We start from the raw sequence: 22,899 nt of genomic DNA on the forward strand, positions 1-22,899 counted from the left end.
CATGCCAAACACACAGAAGAGAAAGCAGAACTGCCCCTGCCACTCCATCTCTGTGTGTTTGGCGGAGGGCTTATCTGCGCAGGGATGGGAGCTGATGGGTGTTCCAACCCGAGGGCCAGGGCCAGAGGGGTACATTCCCACTCACCCCTCCATGTGTTTGATATGCATGTTTCCATGGTCCTCAGATGTGTTGATTTCAGGTGAATTAGTGATACACTGCTCCCTTAAGGACATCTGCTCTTGAGATCAACGCCCCCACCACTTTCCACCAGTTGTTCCCAGGGAGGGTGGCATAGCTGTCAACTTACAGATTTGAAAATAAGGGACCAGCAGCCTTGAAAATAAGGGATCAGCAGCCAAAATAAGGGATTTTAGTCAACCAACTGAAATACGAAGTTAAAAGGGACCAGATAATTTTGGAGAGCAGCACCGGTTTTACGCCCTTCGTTTCCAGAGGTTGCTGCTCAAGACACACCAGCTGATGAAACACTGCAATTAAATAACTACAAGCAGCAATCACTTTTCACGCAAAACGAAGTTCAAGCTAAGAAGATGCTGCTGCAGTTCTGTATCTTTTCTCTCGTGCTCCATCTGCAGCTCTCAATTTCATCAGGCTGGGCAGGAGGAAGAGAGGAGGGGGACCATAGCGTCTGAAGTAAACGCGCAGATCAGACCATCTATTCTAGTCTACCACTACAAATCTATGGGAGAAGCGCTTACAGTCCTTCCTCTGCTTTCCCCCTCTATGGCTAGCCCTTGGAACACCTGCCCGTGCCTCCACCTCCTCTCTCTGAACTGCTTTTTCTATGGTTGCCCTCGCTCTCCTCTAAAGGCTCCTCAGCAATTCATAGGCCGTATCAGGCTGCCCATCAGCCACAGTACGGCCTAGTGGGAGTGGCGGCGGCAGGCAGAAGGGAGGCCCCAGGCAGAGACGCTCAGTTTGGTGGCCATGAGGAGGATGGCGGCAGAAGGGCCCAGTCCCAGCAGGAAGGGGCTCCTGGGGGCTGAGGCTGGTGAGAGGAGGCCGGAGGGGCGGGCGGGCTGGGCAGCCAAGCAACACAGTTGGAGCCTCCCTCCTCCCTGGCCGGCAGGGAGGGAAGGAGGGAGAGGAGCTGCTTCCTTTGAAACCCGGGAAATTTAAGGGACATCATCAATAAGGGACAGCAGCAGGACACGGCGCTGGGATAAGGGACTGTCCCGCCAAATAAGGGACGGTTGACAGCTATGGAAGGTGGCCACAATTTAAAATTCAACAATAAAAAGTGTTAAAAGAAATTTCAGCCACATGGATAGGATGTTTCTTGTGTGATCAAGACTTTTGATATTAATTTCTTAAGTACTGGGGGTTAGGCAGAAGGAGATGGACTCCCATGTCCTGTTTAGAAAACGTCTAGCTTGTAATGAAGAGCTGAGTCCATTAAAGGTTGAGTCAGTTTGGGGAAGGGCTGCAGAACATGCTTTGCAGGCGGAGGGTACCAGGGTCAATCTCTAACATCTATAAGTTTGGCTGGAAAGGTCCTCTCTCTGAAACCCTCGAAAGCCACAGCCAATCAGTGAAGACAACACTGAGGTAGCTGGACCAATGGCTTGACTCCATATAACACAGCTTCCTAAAGGCCAAAGCTATGTTTCCTCTTTTGCCTCTGATCTCCCTCGTTCCAATATAGATAAGAGGCTGCATAAGCCAACAATTTATTCTAGCAATGCCAACCAGCATGGAAAATATGTGTACGTAGAAAATAATAATAATAATAATAATAATAATAATAATAATAATAATAATAATAATAATTTATTACTTGTACCCTGCCCGTCTTACAGGGTTGCCCCAGCCACTGTGGGACGCTTCCAACAGAATATAAAATGGCACAGCAAAACATCAAACATTAAAAACTTCCCAGTACAGGGCTGCCTTCAAAACATCAAACATTAAAAACTTCAGGTGTCTACAGTCATATAATTGTTTAACTTTTCAGATGCAGGTTGCATTACAATAATTAGCGTGTTTTGCTAACACAGCAAGCCGTTATTTGGTAATCTTCTAAAACAGTAGAGGTTTTTGGACAAATGAAGGACTCCCCCTCCAACAGCGGAAGAAAATGTTCTGTCTTGAAATATAGGAAGTTCTGCGTTGAGCGGTTAGGAGAAGTGGATATTGAGGTTTTATTGCATGACTGGTCTCAGGAAAGGGATATAGTTTTGTTCTCTAAACTCCCTGAACCCTCTTTTCTGAGTAGAAGAAAGTATCTTTCACATGTGGCAAGGCAAGAGAGATCATCTGACCAACAAGCAACAGGGGGAATTGTTTGAGACTTCTAACGCGGCAAGAAAGGGAAGGAAGATCAAAAGACAAAAGCAGATTTACACACTTGCGGCTCATTTATGTCAATGCAGAAGTGCAACTGGAAGTATACCGCCTGTGCATAAGACGAGCTTTTTTCCATTAAAAATTAGGTTAAAAATTGGGGGTCATATTATACATGGATAGGGCATAGAGGGGACATGGGATTGGCTGCTGGGGATTGTCACCAGCTATTGGGCATGTTATTGGTGGCTGTGGCAAGGGCTGGTGTTGATTGGCTGTCGCTGCAGCAATTGGGCGGGCAATTGGCGGCTTCTGCTGGCGAGGGGACAGACGATCTCCCCCCATTTTCTTAATTTGGAGTCCCTCAAAATAAGGGGCGTCTTATACACGGGGGGCGTCTTATACAGTGAAAAATACGGTATTTGCAGTGTTTATTGGGCCACTCATATATTTGGCTGGATAAAAGTCTTCACGTGTGAGAGAACACACCTCCCTTTCCAGGGTTATGCGTAACAAGAGCTGAATCAGGTCCAAAGTTCCTTAGCAGAGTGAAGAGTTTTAATTCCACATTGCTGAGCATCTCCCATACAGAGGAGAGTGACTATACCTTCTCCTCACAAATCCAGCGGTTTACTACGGAGCAAGGTGCTGAAGTGACAAGGTGTAATCCAAGCACAGCACAGTCATAAATTCTACTTCTGATATTCAATCTGTGAAGGGAAGAGAAGTGAAAATTAGCAGGTTCAGTCGGTAGAGCATGAGGCTCTGAATCTCAGGGCTGTGGGTTCAAGCACCAAGCTGGGCAAAAGATTCCTTCATTGCAGGGTTTTGGACTAGGTGACCCTCGTGGTCTCTTCTATGATTCTACGATTCTATACTTCTACAAGTTGTTAGCCTCAGCCGCTGCTTGGGAGACTGCCACGCGCCTGTCTGCGTGGTCCCATTCACTGTCACCCTGCACAGAACTTGCTGAGCCAAGGAAGGCAGGACAGCTGATGGCAGATCAACATGGCTGGGGTATAAATATATGCTTTTTGTTTTTGTTTTTAAATGTGGGGCCTTTTGCTCTCCCTGGCCCCACCTAGATGCCAGGATTTTGGAAGTCCAAAACTGGTAACTTTAATACGGTGGCCTACAGAACCTGTATCCTATTGTGTCTGAACAAAAATTGTTACCACCTGCAGGGCCGGCACACTCATGAGGCAAGTTGGTGGCGACTGCCTCAGGCGGCAGGACCCACAGGGGCAGCGGATCTCAATAGAGATCTTTTATTTCTCGCTTGTTCCTGATGCAGATCTTCACTCACCCCTTCTTCCCTGGTGTGGAGGAGGGGAGACACCATTTTGTGGTTTGCCTCAGATGCCAAAATGTCTTGGGCCGGCCCTGATGAACACTGGCCGCGATATCGTTTGCAGGGACAGCTTGTGTTCAGTAGATGCACCCAGCATCTTTCCCAAATGCCTAAGTGCTACTTAGAAGCGCTCATTACAGTGGTACCTCAGGTTACGAACTTAATTCGTCCCAGAGATCCGTTCTTAACCCAAAACCGTTCTTAACCTGAGGCACGCTTTCACTAATGGGGCCTCCCACTGCTGGCACACGATTTCCGTTCTCATCCTGGGGCAAAGTTTGCTACCTGGAGTAACTACCTCCGGGTTAGCGGAGTTTGTAATCTGAAGCATTTGTAACCTGAAGTGTTTGTAACCCGAGGTACCACTGTATACTATTAACACTCTGAAAAATGGGCACAATCATTTTCCTGTTGCATACACACATATTGACAGGATCCTCAGAGACGACGTTATGAGACCTATCCTTCGCTCTGCCATTTTTTAAAAAAGCTGAAGGTCTCTTGTGCTTCATCATTATCCTTGTAACAGCCACGTAAGGCGGGTGAGTGTTATAGTCCACATGTTGCAACAGTGGTACCTCGGTTCTTGAACATCTCCATTGATGAACGTTTCAGAACCTGAATACCAAAAACCCAGAAGTAAACACTTCCATTTTCAAATGCGCCTTGGAAGTTGAACGGCTTCCACTGCATTCCCCCCTCCCCAATTTTCTCAATTCCATTTGCAGACAGCCCTTTGCGCCTCAGTTTTCAAACGTTTCAGAACTTGAACGGTCTTCCGGAACGGATTACGTTCGAGAACCGAGGTATCACTATAAGGTGGAAAGAAAGCTGAGTAACAGAGGCTTTCTTCTCCATCACTTTGTGACAAACAATAAATGACCAGAATGATAATCAACATACACGTCAGGGTCATACGCTCTGTTGTCAATCCATCTCCACAGTCCCTTGGAACCTTGCTGTGTTAAGCCAATGAAATACTCAAAATGGTTTGTTCTGTTGAACAGGAACACCTGGATGCGAGGCATTTGCAGAATAAGTAAGAGAAAACACAGTGAAATCCAAGAGCTCTGATATGGGAATGCAATGCAGTAATGGGGGGCAGGGCGGTGGTGGTTCTTGTCTTTAGCAAGGATGACTTCTGGTTTTGGGGGTCCTTGGGCAAGCAGTGTAATGTGGTTTTCCACAAGCCACATCCACATCTAGACCCTCAAGTGTCCCTATTTTCCAGGGACAGTCCCAGATTTACAGAAGCCGTCCCAGTTTCTGATTTGAACCCAGAATGTCCTGCTTTTTATTGGAGAAATGTCAGAGGGTATGGAGTTATCTGACCCCTGAGCTGTCTGAAGGCAGCCTTGTATAAGGAAGGTTTTTGTTTTTTTTAAAAAAAAAGTTTAATTTTTTATTATGTTTTTATATATCTTAGAAGCAGCCCAGAGTGGCTGGAGTATCCAAGTCAGATGGGCAGGGTTTCAAATAGTAAAATTAATATTACGGAATAGGACGTCCCTATTTTCACTGGAAAAATGTTGGACTGTATGCACACCACACATTTAAAGCACCATGATACCACTTTAAACAGTCATGGCTTTCCGCAAAGAATTCTGGGAGCTGTAGTTTCTTAAAGGTGCTGAGTGTTGTTAAAGGTAAAGGGACCCCTGACCATTAAGTCCAGTCGCGGATGACTCTGGGGTTGCAGTGCTCATCTCGTTTTACTGGCCAAGGGAGCCGGCGTTTGTCCGCAGACAGTTTTTCCAGGTCATGCGGTCAGCATGACTAAGCAGCTTCTGGCGAACCAGAGCAGCGCACGGAAATGCCGTTTAGCTTCCTGCCGGAGCGGTACCTATTTATCTACTTGCACTTGACATGCTTTCGAACTGCTATGTTGGCAGGAGCTGGGACCGAGCAATGGGAGCTCACCCCCATTGCGGGGTTTCAAACCGCCAACCTTCTGATTGGCAAGCTCTAGGCTCTGTGGTTTAGACCACGGCGCCACTGAGTGTTGTTAGGAGACCCCCTGTGGGTTAAACTACGCCAGCCAATAAAGCGAGATGAGCGCCGCAACCCCAGAGTCGGCCACGACTGGACCTAGTGGTCAGGAGTCCCTTTACCTTTACCTATTCCCCATTCTAAGCCTGGTTTAACAGCCAAACTCTTTTTCTTCACAGGGAACGCCTTTAAAAACAAATCTAAACTATTCATGCCATTCATTCTAGTTGTGCAAATGGTACCATGTCTTGCCTAGCCCTGAAAAGTTAGCAACTGTGAACTATTTTATGAAAGCAGGCCAATAATTCGATCACAGAACACCATGCCTATTTGTTTGTTGCTTTGCAAAGCAGTCCTGTCTTCTCACCAATTCTGCTTTGTTGTTGACAACAGCAAGATGAGCATTTGATTGAGCACAGTCCTCCTGGCTGTCATTCCATGTTTTTTCTTCGGCAGAAAAGAAGTAGCATTTGCCAGCATAAAGTACCCATCTTATGGGGCAGCCTGTAGAAGTTAGGAGAAACAGGAGATGACTGGATTTAATATATACAAAGGAGCAGAAATCCCCATTTCCCCCATGAGCTGTTTTTATTACATACCATCTTTTACTCCTGATGGGGTGAGAATCGGGTCTCCTTGGAAGAAGATCTGTGAAGCTGAATGAAAAAGACTCATAAGAACCTGTGAACTCAGCACATTTATTACCCGAACAGAGGGAGTCAACTACATTAGTCAAAAAAATGCAACACCAGATGGCACTGTAGAGCACAATTTTTTTCTATGAGATTTTACATAGCGTTTTTTCTTTTATAGTGATTTAATTTATGACTTATTTATAGCGTTTTTTCCGCTGTGTGTAGATCCACCCAAGGATGTTTCAGAGCAGTACATTTCAGATTTTCTGCTTTAAGTGAATGCTTTCCACCTTGGCCAAAGAACCCCTACAAGTTACAGAGGATGATGGGACATCCTTTAGGGCAAACACTCAGTCATCCAAGGGACTGTCAGGCAGACATACACCATACATTTAAAGCACATGATTACCCTCAAAGCTGAGGCTCCAGTACTTTGGCCACCTCATGAGAAGAGAAGACTCCCGGGAAAAGACCCTGATGTTGGGAAAGACGGAGGGCACAAGGAGAAGGGGACGACAGAGGACGAGATGGTTGGACAGTGTTCTCGAAGCTACAAACATGAGTCTGGCCAAACTGCGGGAGGCAGTGGAAGACAGGAGTGCCTGGCGTGCTCTGGTCCATGGGGTCACGAAGAGTCGGACACGACTAAACAACTAAACAACAACAACCCTCAAAGAATCCTGGGAACCTTCGTTTGTTAAGGGTACTGGGAATTGTAGGCCTTTGAGGGGAAACTGCAGTTCCCAGAATACGTGTGTGTGGGGGGGGGAGAAGACACAGGATTTAAATGTATGTTGGATGTCTGGTGCGAATCTGCTCCATATTTGCTGGTCCTCACCAGTGCCCACATGAAATGGGAAAGTACCCTTGAATCAACATTGTATATTTGTCCTGGTCTGGTGCATGGAATGCATGTTGTTTTGTAGTTGTGTGATGTGTGCTCATACTGTATCGCGAAGGCCATTGTCTATAAACATTGTCTATGCTGTGTGCTGTTTTCCCCTCCCCGCATTTACTACTACACCCCCCCCGATACTCTAGATACCTGAAGCCCATTGTGGGCTTGCACAGGTATGTATTTTAAAATAAAATAAAATAAAACATTTCGTCTGTGAAATTGTGTAATAAACAAAGCCATTATTTCCATGTATGTTTGAAAGTGGGAAAGACAGAGGCAATTTTAAAATTGTGTATGCTTAATTGGGTATTATTCCTGAACTAAGTGGTGTTTTTTCTTTGCTTTTCTCTACCCTAAAAGTCAGTTAAAGTCAGTTACACCTCACCTCAGTTGCTGAGACTCTGTTGTTTTATTCTTATTGCTTTTACTCATGGGGGTTATTCTTCTTCTAGTGTTTAAATTGTTTTATTAATGATTGGAAAATCACCCTGGGAGCATTTTTTAAAATTTATTTTTCCTGAAGCTGCGGGACAGAAATTTATTTGTTCGTAAGTAAATATCCTCTGGCAAGGGAGCTGGATCTTCCTCACAAAGCGACACTCACGAGGCAGAAGTTGGTAGCTCTCTGATAAATCGCATGACAAACCACCAGTGGCAACAGCCTGTCCTGCGCTTCCTTTGGAAACACCAGACATTTGGTTAATGAAGTCATGAAGACTTCCGTTTTTCAGGAAGTAGGACTTTCGCTGCCATGGGTTTGTTGCGCAATGTGGGCCAAAATTAAGTAATAGCTCTGTGCTGTTGATAAAATAGCCTTGCTGCCCTCCCACTCCTCAGAGACTGTGTCTCCACGCATATGAGAACAGGGAAGGCTCAAGAAATTTTGCTGCCTGAGGCAAAGGTCAAGATGGCCACCCCCAGTGCTTTTTTTCCTTAAAAAAATACCATATTTTTTGCTCTATAAGACTCACTTTTTCCCTCCTAAAAAGTAAGGGGAAATGTGTGTGCGTCTTATGGAGCGAATGCAGGCTGCGCAGCTATCCCTTTCACTGTTCAGCGATCCCTCTTGCTGTTCTGGCTTCTGAGATTCAGAATATTTTTTTTCTTGTTTTCCTCCACCAAAAACTAGGTGCGTCTTGTGGTCTGGTGCATCTTATAGAGCGAAAAATATGGTATGTTTAGGGGTAATTTCATTTTGACTCAAGAAAACCACCATTTTATAGTTCAAATCGGGGGAAATAAATACAGTAAATGGACAAAAGTACAAAGATTCACAAAATGTTTAGGGGTATGCATACCCCTGCGTCCCCACAGAAAAAAAGCACTGGCCACCCCCAGTTTCACATACAGAAGCCGACTGAACTGGTAGTTGAGTCTTAGGCAGTGTTGTTGTTGTTGTTGTTGTTTAGTCGTTTAGTCGTGTCCGACTCTTCGTGACCCCATGGACCAGAGAACGCCAGGCACCTCTGTCCTCCACTGCCTCCCGCAGTTTGGTCAAACTCATGCTGGTAACCTCGAAAACACTATCCAACCATCTCGTCCTCTGCCGTCCCCTTCTTCTTGTGCCCTCCATCTTTCCCAACATCAGGGTCTTCTCCAGGGAGTCTTCTCTTCTCATGAGGTGGCCAAAGTACTGGAGCCTCAGCTTCACAATCTGTCCTTCCAGTGAGCACTCAGGGTTGATTTCCTTCAGTATGGAGAGGTTTGATCTTCTTGCAGTCCATGGGACTCTCAAGAGTCTCCTCCAGCACCATAATTCAAAAGCATCAATTCTTCGGCGATCAGCCTTCTTTATGGTCCAGCTCTCACTTCCATACATCACTACTGGGAAAACCATAGCTTTAACTATACGAACCTTTGTTGGCAAGGTGATGTCTCTACTTCTCAAGATGCTGTCTAGGCCTGTCATTGCCCTTCTCCCAAGAAGCAGGCGTCTTTTAATTTCGTGGCTGCTGTCACCATCTGCAGTGATCATTGAGCCCAAGAAAGTAAAATCTCTCACTACCTCCATTTCTTCCCCTTCTATTTGCCAGGAGGTGATGGGACCAGTGGCCATGATCTTCGTTTTTTTGATGTTGAGCTTCAGACCATATTTTGCGCTCTCCTCTTTCACCCTCATTAAAAGGTTATTTAATTCCTCCTCACTTTCTGCCATCAAGGTTGTGTCATCTGCATATCTGAGGTTGTTGATATTTCTTCCGGCAATCTTAATTCCGGCTAGGGATTCATCCAGCCCAGCCTTTCGCATGATGAATTCTGCATATAAGTTAAATAAGCAGGGAGACAAAATACAGCCTTGTCGTACTCCTTTCCCAATTTTGAACCAATCAGTTGTTCCATATCCAGTTCTAACTGTAGCTTCTTGTCCCACATAGAGATTTCTCAGGAGACAGATGAGGTGATCTGGCACTCCCATTTCTTTAAGAACTTGCCATAGTTTGTCGTGGTCGACACAGTCAAAGGCTTTTGCATAGTCAATGAAGCAGAAGTAGATATCTTTCTGGAACTCTCTAGCTTTCTCCATAATCCAGCGCATGTTTGCAATTTGGTCTCTGGTTCCTCTGCCTCTTCTAAATCCAGCTTGCACTTCTGGGAGTTCTCGGTCCATATACTGCTTGAGCCTTCCTTGTAGAATTTTAAGCATAACCTTGCTAGCGTGTGAAATGAGTGCAATTGTGCGGTAGTTGGAGCATTCTTTGGCACTGCCCTTCTTTGGGATTGGGATGTAGACTGATCTTCTCCAATCTTCTGGCCACTGCTGAGTTTTCCAAACTTGCTGGCATATTGAGTGTAGCACCTTAACAGCATCATCTTTTAAAATTTTAAATAGTTCAGCTGGAATACCATCACTTCCACTGGCCTTGTTATTTGCAGTGCTTTCTAAGGCCCATTTGACTTCACTTTCCAGGATGTCTGGCTCAAGGTCAGCAACCACACTACCTGGGGTATACGAGACATCCATTTCTTTCTGGTATAATTCCTCTGTGTATTCTTGCCACCTCTTCTTGATGTCTTCTGCTTCTGTTAGGTCCTTTCCACTTTTGTCTTTTATTATGGAAATCTTTGTATGAAATGTTCCTTTCATATCTCCAATTTTCTTGAACAGATCTCTGGTTCTTCCCATTCTATTGCTTTCCTCTATTTCTTTGCATTGCTCGTTTAAGAAGGTCTTCTTGTCTCTCCTTGCTATTCTTTGGAAATCTGCATTCAATTTCCTGTATCTTTCACCATCTCCCTCGCATTTTGCTTGCCTTCTCTCCCCCGCTATTTGTAAGGCCTCATTGGACAGCCACTTTGCTTTCTTGCATTTCCTTTTCGTTGGGATGGTTTTCATTGCTGCCTCCTGTATAATGTTACGAGCCTCCATCCATAGTTCTTCAGGCATTCTGTCCACCAAATCTAAATCCTTAAACCTGTTCCTCACTTCCACTGTGTATTCATAAGGGATTTGACTTAGATTGTATCTTACCGGCCCAGTGGTTTTTCCTACTTTCTTCAGTTTAAGCTTGAATTTTGCTATAAGAAGCTGATGATCTGAGCCACAGTCAGCTCCAGGTCTTGTTTTTGCTGACTGTATAGAGCTTCTCCATCTTTGGCTGCAGAGAATATAATCAATCTGATTTCGATGCTGCCCATCTGGTGATGTCCATGTGTAGAGTCGTCTCTTGTGTTGTTGGAAAAGCGTGTTTGTGATGACCAGCTTGTTCTCTTGACAGAACTCTATTAGCCTTTGCCCTGCTTCGTTTTGATCTCCAAGGCCAAACTTGCCAGTTGTTCCTTTTATCTCTTGACTCCCTACTTTAGCATTCCAATCCCCTATAATGAGAAGAACATCCTTCTTTGGTGTCACTTCTATAAGGTCTTGTAAGTCTTCATAGAATTGGTCAATTTCAGTTTCTTCAGCACAAGTAGTTGGTGCATAAACTTGGATTACTGTGATGTTAAAAGGTCTGCCTTGGATTCGTATCGAGATCATTCTATCATTTTTGAGATTGCATCCCAGTACAGCTTTCGCCACTCTTTTGTTGACTATGAGGGCCACTCCATTTCTTTTACGGGTTTCTTGCCCACAGTAGTAGATATGATGGTCATCTGAACTGAATTCACCCATTCCCGTCCATTTTAGTTCACTGATGCCCAGGATGTCAATATTTATTCTTGCCATCTCATTTTTGACCACCTCCAACTTACCCAGGTTCATGGTTCTTACATTCCAGGTTCCTATGCAATATTTTTCTTTACAGCATTGGACTTTCCTTTCGCTTCCAGGCATATCCGCAACTGAGCGTCCTTTCGGCTTTGGCCCAGCCGCTTCATCAGCTCTGGATCTACTTGTACTTGCCCTCCGCTCTTCCCCAGTAGCATGTTGGACGCCTTCCGACCTGAGGGGCTCATCTTCCAGCGTCATATCTTTTATATGCCTGTTGTCTTTGTCCATGGAGTTTTCTTGGCAGGGATACTGGAGTGGCTTGCCGGTTCCTCCTCCAGGTGGATCACATTTGGTCAAAACTCTCCACTATGACCTGTTCATCTTGGGTGCCCTGCTCGGCATAGTTCATAGCTTCTCTGAGTTCTTCAAGCCCCTTCGCCACGGCAAGGCAGTGATCCATGAAGGGGCTTAGGCAGTGTACACAACATATATTAAAAACACAGGGCTTCCACACTCCCAAGAATCCTGGGTAATGTGGTTTACCTTTCACAGAGCTACACCCTTGACAAACTACACTTCCAGTGGTCCTTTAAGGGTAGTAGTGTGCTTTAAGTGTATGGTGTTCTATGCAGCCATAGTTCAGGGCTAGCAATGGGACAATGGCCTCCATCACACAACTGAAGCCTAAGTTAGGGTACCCAGGGCAGACGATGTGGAACCCACAGAACCGTCCTCTTAACATTTTGGCACTGCTCCTCACCCCCAGTGCCCGCTTCCAAAAGAAGTTGTCTCACTCTGTCTAATGGTACGACTGTCTCTGCCCGAGAATGAGTGCAGCTCTGTGGAGAGTCAAAAGAAGTTCAAGCAGAGGAGAAGTTCAGAGATGATGGGTTCTTTCCACCCAGAAAATCCTGTCATAAGTCAGATAAACTAAGGATTTATACAATTTTGTAACATGCAGAGAATAGCATCTATAGAGAAAACAGAGATTGTGGGGAGGGCGGGTTGTTTTATGGGGGAGGGGGAAAAGGGGGGAATTAAGGATGATACGTTTTAAGATAATATGTTTTGTTTAAATTCCTAATAAAAATATTTAAAATAAAAAAAACAGAAAATCCTGTCATCATTTCATAATGCAATCTGAAGACAGTTTGCATTAATCTCAAATGACAGTTAAGAAGAGCTTATTTTCATTCCTGGTGCAGTCACACTCACCCCTTTTACCATTTTTCAAACTGTTTTGGTACATTTCTTTATCTTTTTTAAAAAGCTGTTTGATCAGAGGCAACCATAGGACAAAACAATTTGGTACAACCCAACAGGGCTAGGACAAGGTTTCTTTACAGGCCAGCAGAGATAATTCCCCAAGCAGGGATGAAGAGTTGGCCAGAATGCCCCCCCCTCAATTTACTTTTTAATTTCAGTAATCTAAAAATGGCATTGCTGTGTCCAGGGCTTTTTCTGCCAGAAATCACTGGAACTCAGTTCCAGCACCTCTCAGGTGGGTGCCATTGCCATTCTAAGAGAACAAGGGAAGCGTTCACAGTGAGTTCCAGCACCCCCTTTTCTAGAAAAATAGAACTGGCTATGTCCCACATTAGTTTCCTGGGCATCTAATACAGATTAGAATCCCCATTTTATCCATAAGAGAACAAATCTCAAAGTCCAGACATATGGCCCTTGAATATCTTCCCCATGTCAGTTTAAGGAGGGAGGATTTTCACGAGAAAAAATTATATGGTGGTGGGACTAAAAGGCCAAGCCCTCCTTAATTCTGGATAATGGTATAGTTTAGACCCTAAAGGGGCTTTCAAACTGCTGTGCTGTGCTTTGAAGTCCCAACAATCAGTACTTCAAAGTGCAGCATCACCTGACGTCATCCCCTGACAGGGGATGGGGAGACAATGATCTGGACATCCTGGCCCATAATGATTCCTCACCCCTGTCTTAGGGGTAGCTGATGTGGTGCTCTCCAAATGTCGCTGGACTACAACTCCCATCAGCCTTAGCCAGCATGACCAATGGACAGAGATCATGGGAGTTATAGTCCAACAACATCTGAAGGGCACAACACCATTTGTTATAGGTAAACTGCACTATCCTGTGTTTCCAATTTTGATTTGCAATGTTGCTTTCAAATTGCAAGCTGTTTATGCTCTTTGTCTTTGATAACTACTTGATTTTATTTCAAAAATCCTAAACGAAGGTTTGCAATAATAAAAAAAGAGCAAACTAACTCTTTGCAAATGGGAGTCAGGTCAGTCAAAGCAGACTCTACTGAAAGTGCGCATTCAGCATGATACTCACCATAGAGAAGGAACAGTGAAGTGCCTATTAGCTTAATAACTAAGAGAATCATGAGTGGAACTATGCAATCCCACTTCATTTTCCCCAGCAAGCTAGCCACAAGAAACGTAGGAGGAAACCTCTGTGTACAGCACACACGTTGAAACCTTCAGGTATGTCTCCAGCACTGGCTACATCTGAAATGTAAAAATGCCCATGATTAAAAGGCACCAAACTATAGAGGGCTCTGGGTGCCTGAGCACCCACAAAATTTTTGTTGCGGGTGCTCAGCACCCACACCTCAGGGCCTTGACGCAACTTCTGAGCTCTTGCAAGGCCTTGGACAACATCACCATGTCAGGGCACACAAAAAATAAGCTTACCAGAATGAAAGCAGGGCTTTGTCTTCTTCCTTTGTTATTCCTGAAGAGGTGGCTGTCCCGAATGGGGCTCAGTTACGCTGTTTCTCACTACTTGGCTTTCATGGGTGTCTTGCGTCTGCTTGGAGAATGATGACTTAAATGTTTCCTGCAGCTTCGGATGACTCGGAGGGATGCGTACACCAAGCAGCCTTCTTAGAAATGCACATGCTGAACTTCCCCTCTTACAGACCAGTGTTTCTGTTGAGCAACTCAATGTGTGTGTGTGTGTGTGTGTGTGTGTGTGTGTGTGTGTGTGTGTTGGCAGGGAAAGTACAGTGCTTTCAGTGGCTTAGTGCTAAAATAGGTTCAAGTCTTTGCCCCACTGAGCTAGTGGTTATTAATCAGAAAAGGACATACAGAGAGGTGATGGATGGGTGGGAGACAGGTCAGAGAGAATTTTCCTAAGGATGTGAGGCTGTGGGAGGGGGAAGAGTCTTCAGACGAGAGCTGGGAAGACTCCCTGCTTTGCATTTTTTTTTTATAAATTATTTTTATTCAATTTTTCCAATACAAAATTTATACAAATCATACCTCTTTTTTATATCCATTCTCTTTTTGACTTCCCTCAACTTGCCTGATACTCCTTCCCTTCTTAATTTCTTACACATTTCTAAAGCCTTTCTTCAATTGTTTTTATAAATTATTTCTTAATTTTACTCATATCCTAACATTTCTTCTTACAGAGCTTCATTAAAGCTTACAAACGTTATTTGATTATCACTTAATTTATGCATATATTCTGTAAACTTTTCCCAATCTTCTATAAATCTCTGATCTCGTCGATTTCGGATCCTTCCAGTCAGTCTATCGAGTTCTGCATAGTCCGTCATCTTCATTCTCCATTCATCTAGTGTAGGCAACTCCTCTTGCTTCCATTTCTGAGCCATCAGACTCCCTCCTTTGTATGTGGATTGAAGATTAAGATATAATTATGACAGAGGGCTAGATATAGTTTTGTGTTTTATTAGGATTACTGTTGTTATTCTTCATGTTCTTCTTCTCTCTGCTTCCTCTTTTCTTATTTTTACTCTTGATCTTTTTATGTTCTTTTCTCTTTCCTTTTTGTCTTTTTGATTTTATTCGTTCAAGATATTATTTTACTGTATTGTGGAAACCTTAATAAAATCTTTGGGTGGGGGGAAGAGAGAAAAGGACTGGAGTCAGACCAAAAGTAGAAGAAATTTAAATCAAAACAAGATACAAAAATGATGAAAACATAAAAACTTGGCAGTAAGTAGGGTTGCCATATTTCAAAAAGTGAAAATCTGGACACAAATGTTGTTGAGCTTTTTTTTGGGGGGGGCAGTTGGGCACAAGGGAGGTGTTATGCCCTAAGCTTGGAGCCTCAGCTTCAGGATCTGTCCTTCCAGTGAGCACTCAGGGCTGATTTCCTTAAGAATGGATAGGTTTGATCTTTTTGCAGTCCTTGGGACTCTCAAGAGTCTCCTCCAGCACCATAATTCAAAAGCATCAATTCTTCAGCGATCAGCCTTCTTTATGGTCCAGCTCTCACTTCATGGATCACTGCCTTGCCGTGGCGAAGGGGCTTGAATAACTCAGAGAAGCTATGAACTATGCCGAGCAGGGCACCCAAGATGGACAGGTCATAGTGGAGAGTTTTGACCAAACGTGATCCACCTGGAGGAGGAACCGGCAAGCCACTCCAGTATCCCTGCCAAGAAAACTCCATGGACAAAGACAACAGAGTTTTTATTATGATGGAAAAAATGTCTTAGGATGATCACACTGCATTTTAACTTTTATTATTTATCATTATTTAATTGTCTATGTAATAGAAAGTTTGTGCTGGAACTTTGTGCAGGAAAAGTTATCAAGACCAGTGGCTTATCAAATAAATTTGTTGATGATGGTGACAGGACAGGAGATTAATGTTTCCCATTACTTTGAGGCATTTGTGGGAGACTTCTCAGTGGGTTTTTTTCCTGTGGGTTAGATTTGGTTGTCTCCCACTCCCACTCCCATCCTATATCCCTAAGTCCTATATCCACCACATGACCATGGACGCCACACACTGCTTCATGGTAGTGTTGCTTCTGTCCTAATAGGGAAAACCTTTTACCATCCCTTTGACAAGCAAGCCCAACTGATCCAAAACACAGCAGGCAGATTACTGGCTGAGGTACCACTCGGAATTTATATTATATGAGTTTTAAAACAGCCGCATTGGTTGCCAGTTCTTTTCCAGACCCAACTTGAAGGTGATTGTGCTACTGCTGAAAGCCCTAAATGACAGAGGGACCAAATGTGCGAAATATCACCCCTCCCATAGGCAGTGCTATTTTTCTAGAAAAGGAGGTGCTGGAACTCACCATGAATACCTCCTGAAATATACTTGGAGTCCTGTAGTGATTCCATGCTCTTTATTGCAGCTTGTTTTCCCAGTAGTGATGTATAGAAGTGAGAGCTGGACCATAAAGAAGGCTGATCGCCGAAGAATTGATGCTTTTGAATTATGGTGCTGGAGGAGACTCTTGAGAGTCCCATGGACTGCAAGAAGATCAAACCTCTCCATTCTGAAGGAAATCAGCCCTGAGTGCTCACTGGAAGGACAGATCCTGAAGCTGAAACTCCAATACTTTGGCCACCCCATGAGAAGAGAAGACTCCTTGGAAAAGACCCTGATGTTGGGAAAGATGGAGGGCACAAGGAGAAGGGGACGACAGAGGACGAGATGGTTGGAAAGTGTTCTCGAAGCTACCAGCATGAGTTTGACCAAACTGCGGGAGGCATTGGAAGACAGGAGTGCCTGGCATGCTCTGGTCCATGGGGTCACGAAGAGTCGGACACGACGAAACAACTAAACAACAACAACAATAAAAACCCTAAGCGATCTCCAGAGATTTTCCTTTGTACCTCTTCATTTGATTATAAGCCATGTTCTGTTTTGACAACAGTCATTTGCTTAAGTGTCTTATGGGAATGGTTATGGAAAACTGTAAACAGAATCCTTCTGCTCTTTGCATCTTCACGTCCCGGTTTGACCACACCTGGGCAATTAGGAAAGCAAAGTTTACGCAAAGTACTGAGGAACTTTTAGAGCAGATTGCAAGGAGCCAAAACAACTGATGAAGTTCAATGTGGATTGTTGTGACGTGGGGTTTGTGATTTCAGCTCTCTTGACATAATATGCTGGAGACAGTTCTCTAGTAACACTTCTTTATTAAAGCAAACAAGACTGGGGCCTGAGGAGGGGAGAGCTACATTTATAGGGAGAGGGAACTAACTAGAAAGGATACATTTTGGAGGGAACAATCTCAGGCAATCACAGTCCTGCCTTTTGGAGGAAACCAATAAGACAGAGGATCCAAATACAGCAGCTTAAATGAACCAATAGTAGCTGTACCCTCTGGAACCAAAAGGCAGTTACTTTACCCTAATGCAATACAGACAATAATAATACAGATATAAAATCCTTTGATTCAATACACAACATAGATGATAAAAAGAACACCAAACTTGATATTCATCTTGCTGGGTTCCGAAATAATTATTTTTCTGGGTATCTCCTTTTGGGGCAAACCACGTCCACCTGCCAGTCACCTGACACCATATACTGGCAGATTCTTTGATCTGTTGTTCAGTGCTAACCCTTTATTGCTAATGGAAAGGATTACTCATCTCCAATCTTAGTATTAATCACCACAGCACTAAGACTAGAGATAAGCCTCTGGCCTGCTCTTTAAAAGTCAGCAGGCAGAGGATTATATCTGATCTTAGCGCTGTGACACTACAGCGCTAAGATCAGAGGTAAGACCCTACTGCTGGCATTTACTACCAAGGAACCTCTGCTTGCCCCTGGCAGTTTGAACTTTGAATCCCCTGATGTCATATGGAAGAACATCAAGGCAAAGGGACGACCAGCTTGGCCCCAACAGCTGCAAGGTCTTTGCTTTCTCAGTCCCTCACAGAAAGAGCACTCGGCTCCAACTCTCACTGTGGACCCGAAGGGAATTGTGTCCTTGCCTCATTAATAAGTCACAGTAACTTGTGAATGTATGTGTGAGGGGTTCTCCCAGCCCAAAGGTGCAGGAGGAGCTTACAACTTGTTGTAAACTACTTTGAGAATCAGTTGATCGAAAGGTGGGGCATATATCTCCTAAATAATTAATGTTAAATGATAAATAAAATGGGTATCAAAATTCTGAATTTGAAACAGGAGCATCATGACATATAGTCTTCTCCCCTTCTCACCCCCACGTTGGATGGGATTGGGAAGACCATTCCCCTAAAGAAGTCATTAAACGTTTGTTCTCTGCCTTCCAGATGAAATGGCCTCAGATGAAATTTTACACCCTTTGTGGAATATTTGGAATGAAGGAATTATTCTGCTAAAAATAAAATCATGACGGCTTGTTGACTGCCCTGAAATATCAGGAAAGTGACTAAGGTATTGTGTTACATTTCTATGAGGCATGGGTTTTTTGCTTTGTTGCCACAGGTGCCATTTAGAGAAACAATAATTGGAGAACTCTGGTCATTTGCATTGGTCATTTGATCATCTTCAGCAAATTAAAGCCTCCTCTCTAACCATTTTCAGAGTGAACAAGATTCCCTGTATCTTCCACGAGTACAGCTATCATTTCCGTGGGATCCACCATGTCTGAAGACCAGATGAATCACCTCTCTCTACTCGCAATCTTTTACCTCATTGTTTCAGGTACTCTTCATCTCTTGGGCATCATCACAAATTATCTTCATTCTAATATTATATGGAAGGGCTCATTAAATGTTACTAGCCTTGCAGTTCCTCTCTTTCTGTAGTTTACAATTGGTGTGAGGAGCAGAGTAGTGAATGAGACCCTTGATGAAATTGTTTGGGATGAAATCTGGTACGCTAAGCTCTTTTCTTCTTTATTGACCCGTATTTGAGATAATTTCCTGAAAACAGTCCATAAAGGGTACTATACACTTGTGCGACTAGCACAGATTCAGGATAGAAATATGTGGACATGTTGAAGGGGATATGGGTGTTATTGACACATATGCTAGGGTTGCCTCATGTGGCTACTTTTGGGCACAAATTCTTAAGGAAACTGGAATCATTATTGACCCTTCACCAGTCCTAAACCCCAAATGGTGTCTTCTCTCTATTTTCTCAGGAATTAGTGCTGACCTCTCTATAAAACCTTTGGTGATTTTCCTTTTAGTTGCAACTACACAGGTTGTAACACAGGGATGGAAGGATGTTTATGTCATTAATGTAAATTGATGGTACAGTGGAACCCTGGTTTTTAAATGTAATCCGTTCCGGAAGACAGACTTCTGAAACACCCGAAAACCGAAAACTGAAAGCGGAAGCCTCAGTACAATAAAGGTAAAGGTAAAGGGACCCCTGACCATTAGGTCCAGTCGCGGATGACTCTGGGGTTGCGGCGCTCATCTCACTTTACTGGCTGAGGGAGCTGGCGTACTGCTTCCGGGTCATGTGGCCAGCATGACTAAGCCGCTTCTGGCGAACCAGAGCAGCGCACGGAAACGCCGTTTACCTTCCCGCCAGAGCGGTATCTATTTATCTACTTGCACTTTGATGTGCTTTCAAACTGCTAGGTTGGTAGTAGCTGGGACCGAGCAACGGGAGCTCACCCCGTCGTGGGGATTTGAACTGCCAACCTTCTGACTGGCAAGCCCTAGGCTCTGTGGGTTTAACCTACAGCACCACCCGTGTCCTCAATACAATAGGGAAACTCAAAAAGGAAGCTTTGAGGCACGTTCGGCTTCGGAAAATCATTCGAAAACTGAAGCAGTTACTTCAGGGTTTTCAGCGTTCAGAAGCCAAAACGTGCGTCAATGGAGACGTTCGACAACCGAGGTTCCACTGTATAAGAAAACTTTGTTCTTTGCTGTCTCAGTAAAATTCAGCCATCATCTTGAGGTCTTGAAGGAGACTGCTAAACCATTGGACTTGGAGGACTTTTGTAACTAACATGAATAAACAACATATGAAGCTACTTATCCCAGTGAAGGTTGACTTTGTTTGGCAGTACCCATGACATATGGCTTTGTTTGACTGATTGGTCTGAGTTATGCCTCTTTCACCCGATCCCACTTAATTGATTGAATTCAATTAAAGCCTTTGCACTAACCATTTCCAGAGCAAACAAGATCCCATTTATCTCCTGCTGATGCAGATACCATCTCTATGGTCCACAATAGAAAGTGTCCTTTCATACTGCATCACGGTGTGACACGATGGTATGACATCAACTGATAGGAAGTGCCTACAGAGGGTGGTGAATATAACACAAGATATTATAGGCTGTCCCGTGAATCCACTGGATGACATTGTGGAAGAACGTTGGCTCAGGAGAGTGAGGAAAATTCTCAGGGGTGAGTCACACCCTGGCCGGCACTTTCTTGATCTCCTGCCCTCGGGCAGAAGATATAGAAGCATGATTAGTCGTGCCAACAGGGTAAAGAACAGCTTCTATCCATGGGCTTTTAGGCTGCTGAATGAAAAGATAACAACAGGGCAACTGACTTTCGGATTTGGTGGGTGCGCGTCAGTAAACGAGGGGAATTAAGACTAATTGAGCTGAGTGGGGATGCTCAGGTAATCTCACTGTATACAAGTTGTACAAATGACAATAAAGTATTTCAATTTCAATATGGGACCCACCAGGTCTGAAAACCAGGTGGATCACATCACTCTATTTATAACCTTTTATTTCATTGTTTCAGGTACTCTTTGCATTTTGGTTTTTATCACCAGTGGGCTTATTGTTGGTGTGAATGTTACCGACTGGATGAAAGGCAGAAGTCTGATGCCCAGTGATGAAATTCTGGCCAGCCTGGGGCTGTCCAACCTTTGCTTCTGCACATCACTAATTCTGGACTATTTCATTTCACTCATCTGGAAGGAGTTCTTCAGAAAGTTTTACATGGTGCAAAAAATCACGTTTACCCTCGATATTGCCGCAAGCTTTTTGAGCTTCTGGTTCACTGCCTGGCTGAGTGTTTTCTACTGCATGAAGATTGTCAACTTCAAGCAGTCCTTTTTGCTGAGGGTGAAACTACAATTTTCCAGCCTTGTGCGTTGGTTCCTCCTTGGTTCTGTGCTGGCTTCCTGTGCAGCAACATTCCTAGTCACCTGGACTTTTAAAACAGTGTCCCAAGCATCCGACAGTCTGAACAATCAGACTTTCCTCAGCCTTCCCTCTGACTTTAACCTTACAAACGACTACAAAAAGCGAAAATTGATACTCGTGCATATGACTATGCCTTACAAACTCTTCCCCATTATCCTGGGCTGTTCTGTTCCCCTAGTGATAGTGATTGCCTCTTCTGTGCCAATTCTCAATACTCTTTTCAGGCATGCCAAAAACCTGGAACAAAATGCAACCATTTTCCACAACCCTCGCCTGGAGGTTCATCTAAATGCAGCCAAGTCAGTGCTGTCTCTTCTTATAAGCTATACTTCCTTGTTTGTTAGCGAGATACTAATCAGAACGGAAATCTTTCCCAACTGGACTTATCAGTATTTTCTGTGTCTGATCTTTCAACTTGCTACCTTGGTGGCACAAGGTTTCATTCTGGTTGCAAGTAATCCAAAACTGAAGCAATCAGCTGTACAAATTATTTCCTGTGTGCAGCAGTAACCTTAGAAAATCCAAACACAGTTGCTGAGCTTTTGGGGGGCAATCATCCCCAAAGCTGTTGAGCCTTTTTTGGTTGATCGGAAGTGGCGGATGAGCGGGTTTTCAAAATTGCCATCTAGGAGGCAACAAGGAAGTGACTGCTGTGCAGCGGGGAACAGATGAGATCCCAGACATTTACTAATATATTTACTATTAGCCCCACCCTGCAGACATTAGCGGAATTTTCTGGTTTATATGGCAACCAGTGCTGATAGAAAGGCTTGTTTAGGTTTGTAGAAAAATCTGGTCATGGATGATATTGCTTGGGCATTAGGTCCAGCATCATCAACACCCTTATTACTTGTGTAAGTTTGTATCTATTTAAAAAAACCTTATTCTTTAGGTAGGAGGAATAAGGAATAATGGATAAACATATGTCTGTCTGTCATGGAAACTGTAAAGCTGGGATGAAAACAGACTCACATCACAGGAAAACAAGCCACTGTTGCTTCACTTTAACTATGCCTGTCTTTATTTATAAAGAGACTTTCACTAATTTCACTAATTTCACTAATTACAAACTTGAATGGAAGGGCTATATTGGGATGTAATGCTCTTGCTAAAAATTCACATGGCCAACTAGAACTGTTCCAAGATTCAAGTCTCAAGGACCTGGTACAGGGTCTCACTTTGAGAGTGATATGGTAAGCAAACCCATATCTGTCTGGTTTTGCAAATAAAAAAATGTTGCACAAACACCATTGAAAGATAAAAAGAGCATAATACGAGTGCATGGAGTAAGATAAGACTCAAACAAGAAGAAAAAGAAAAGAAATAGTACCCATGTAGAAAACAAAACAGAAAAACAACAATAAATTGTTTTGCAAATATAAAATGTGTTGTCTGCTCATGACTTTGGACAAATCACTGCTGGCTGCATTGCACATGTGAAAATGACTGAATCGTAAAGTGGCACAGGTTTTGGCATGAGATGGTTTCCTCCACCATCGTTTGCTCGAGTTTCAAAGATGCTATTCCGAGTGTGAAAATGGTTATAGGTTTGGAAAATGAATCCCAAGCAGCAAACAGCTCAACGGTAGTTCTGGAACAAGGTGGTCCCTCAACTAGGCTGACCTAAAGTTATTCTAGGGCTTTTTATATATTACCAGGAAGACTTTCAATCTGCCCCAATAGAATACTGGTAGGTGTTGAAATATATGGAGGGCGCCAGGTTGGGGAAGCCTGGCCATAAACCAGAACGTCATTTC

General features: G+C 43.8%; 1 protein-coding gene and 1 long non-coding RNA gene across 3 annotated transcripts in view; one reads left to right on the forward strand and one right to left on the reverse strand.

The window, feature by feature from the left end:
- The window catches only part of LOC310835321, an 88,845-nt gene that overhangs the window by 64,225 nt on the left and 1,721 nt on the right, over positions 1 to 22,899 (forward strand). The gene's annotated exons all lie outside the window — the stretch shown is intronic.
- Positions 1,774 to 14,236, reverse strand: LOC310835179 (C-type lectin domain family 5 member A-like). Of its 2 annotated transcripts, none has more exons than XM_083719982.1 (6): positions 13,998 to 14,236; positions 13,636 to 13,811; positions 6,245 to 6,301; positions 6,013 to 6,149; positions 4,560 to 4,669; positions 1,774 to 3,015 (listed from the first exon to the last, which is right to left on the reverse strand). In XM_083719982.1, the coding sequence occupies exons 2-6, from the start codon at positions 13,712 to 13,714 to the stop codon at positions 2,907 to 2,909; spliced, it is 492 nt and encodes a 163-aa protein (XP_083576108.1). In that variant the 5' UTR covers positions 13,715 to 13,811; positions 13,998 to 14,236; the 3' UTR covers positions 1,774 to 2,906. The 2 variants fall into 2 exon arrangements, with proteins under 2 accessions (XP_083576108.1, XP_083576109.1); XM_083719983.1 differs by having other exon boundaries at positions 13,636 to 13,805; positions 13,998 to 14,208.

This window comes from Podarcis gaigeae (assembly GCF_964106915.1).
Source record: "Podarcis gaigeae genome assembly, chromosome: 17".
Lineage (NCBI taxonomy): Eukaryota > Metazoa > Chordata > Lepidosauria > Squamata > Lacertidae > Podarcis > Podarcis gaigeae.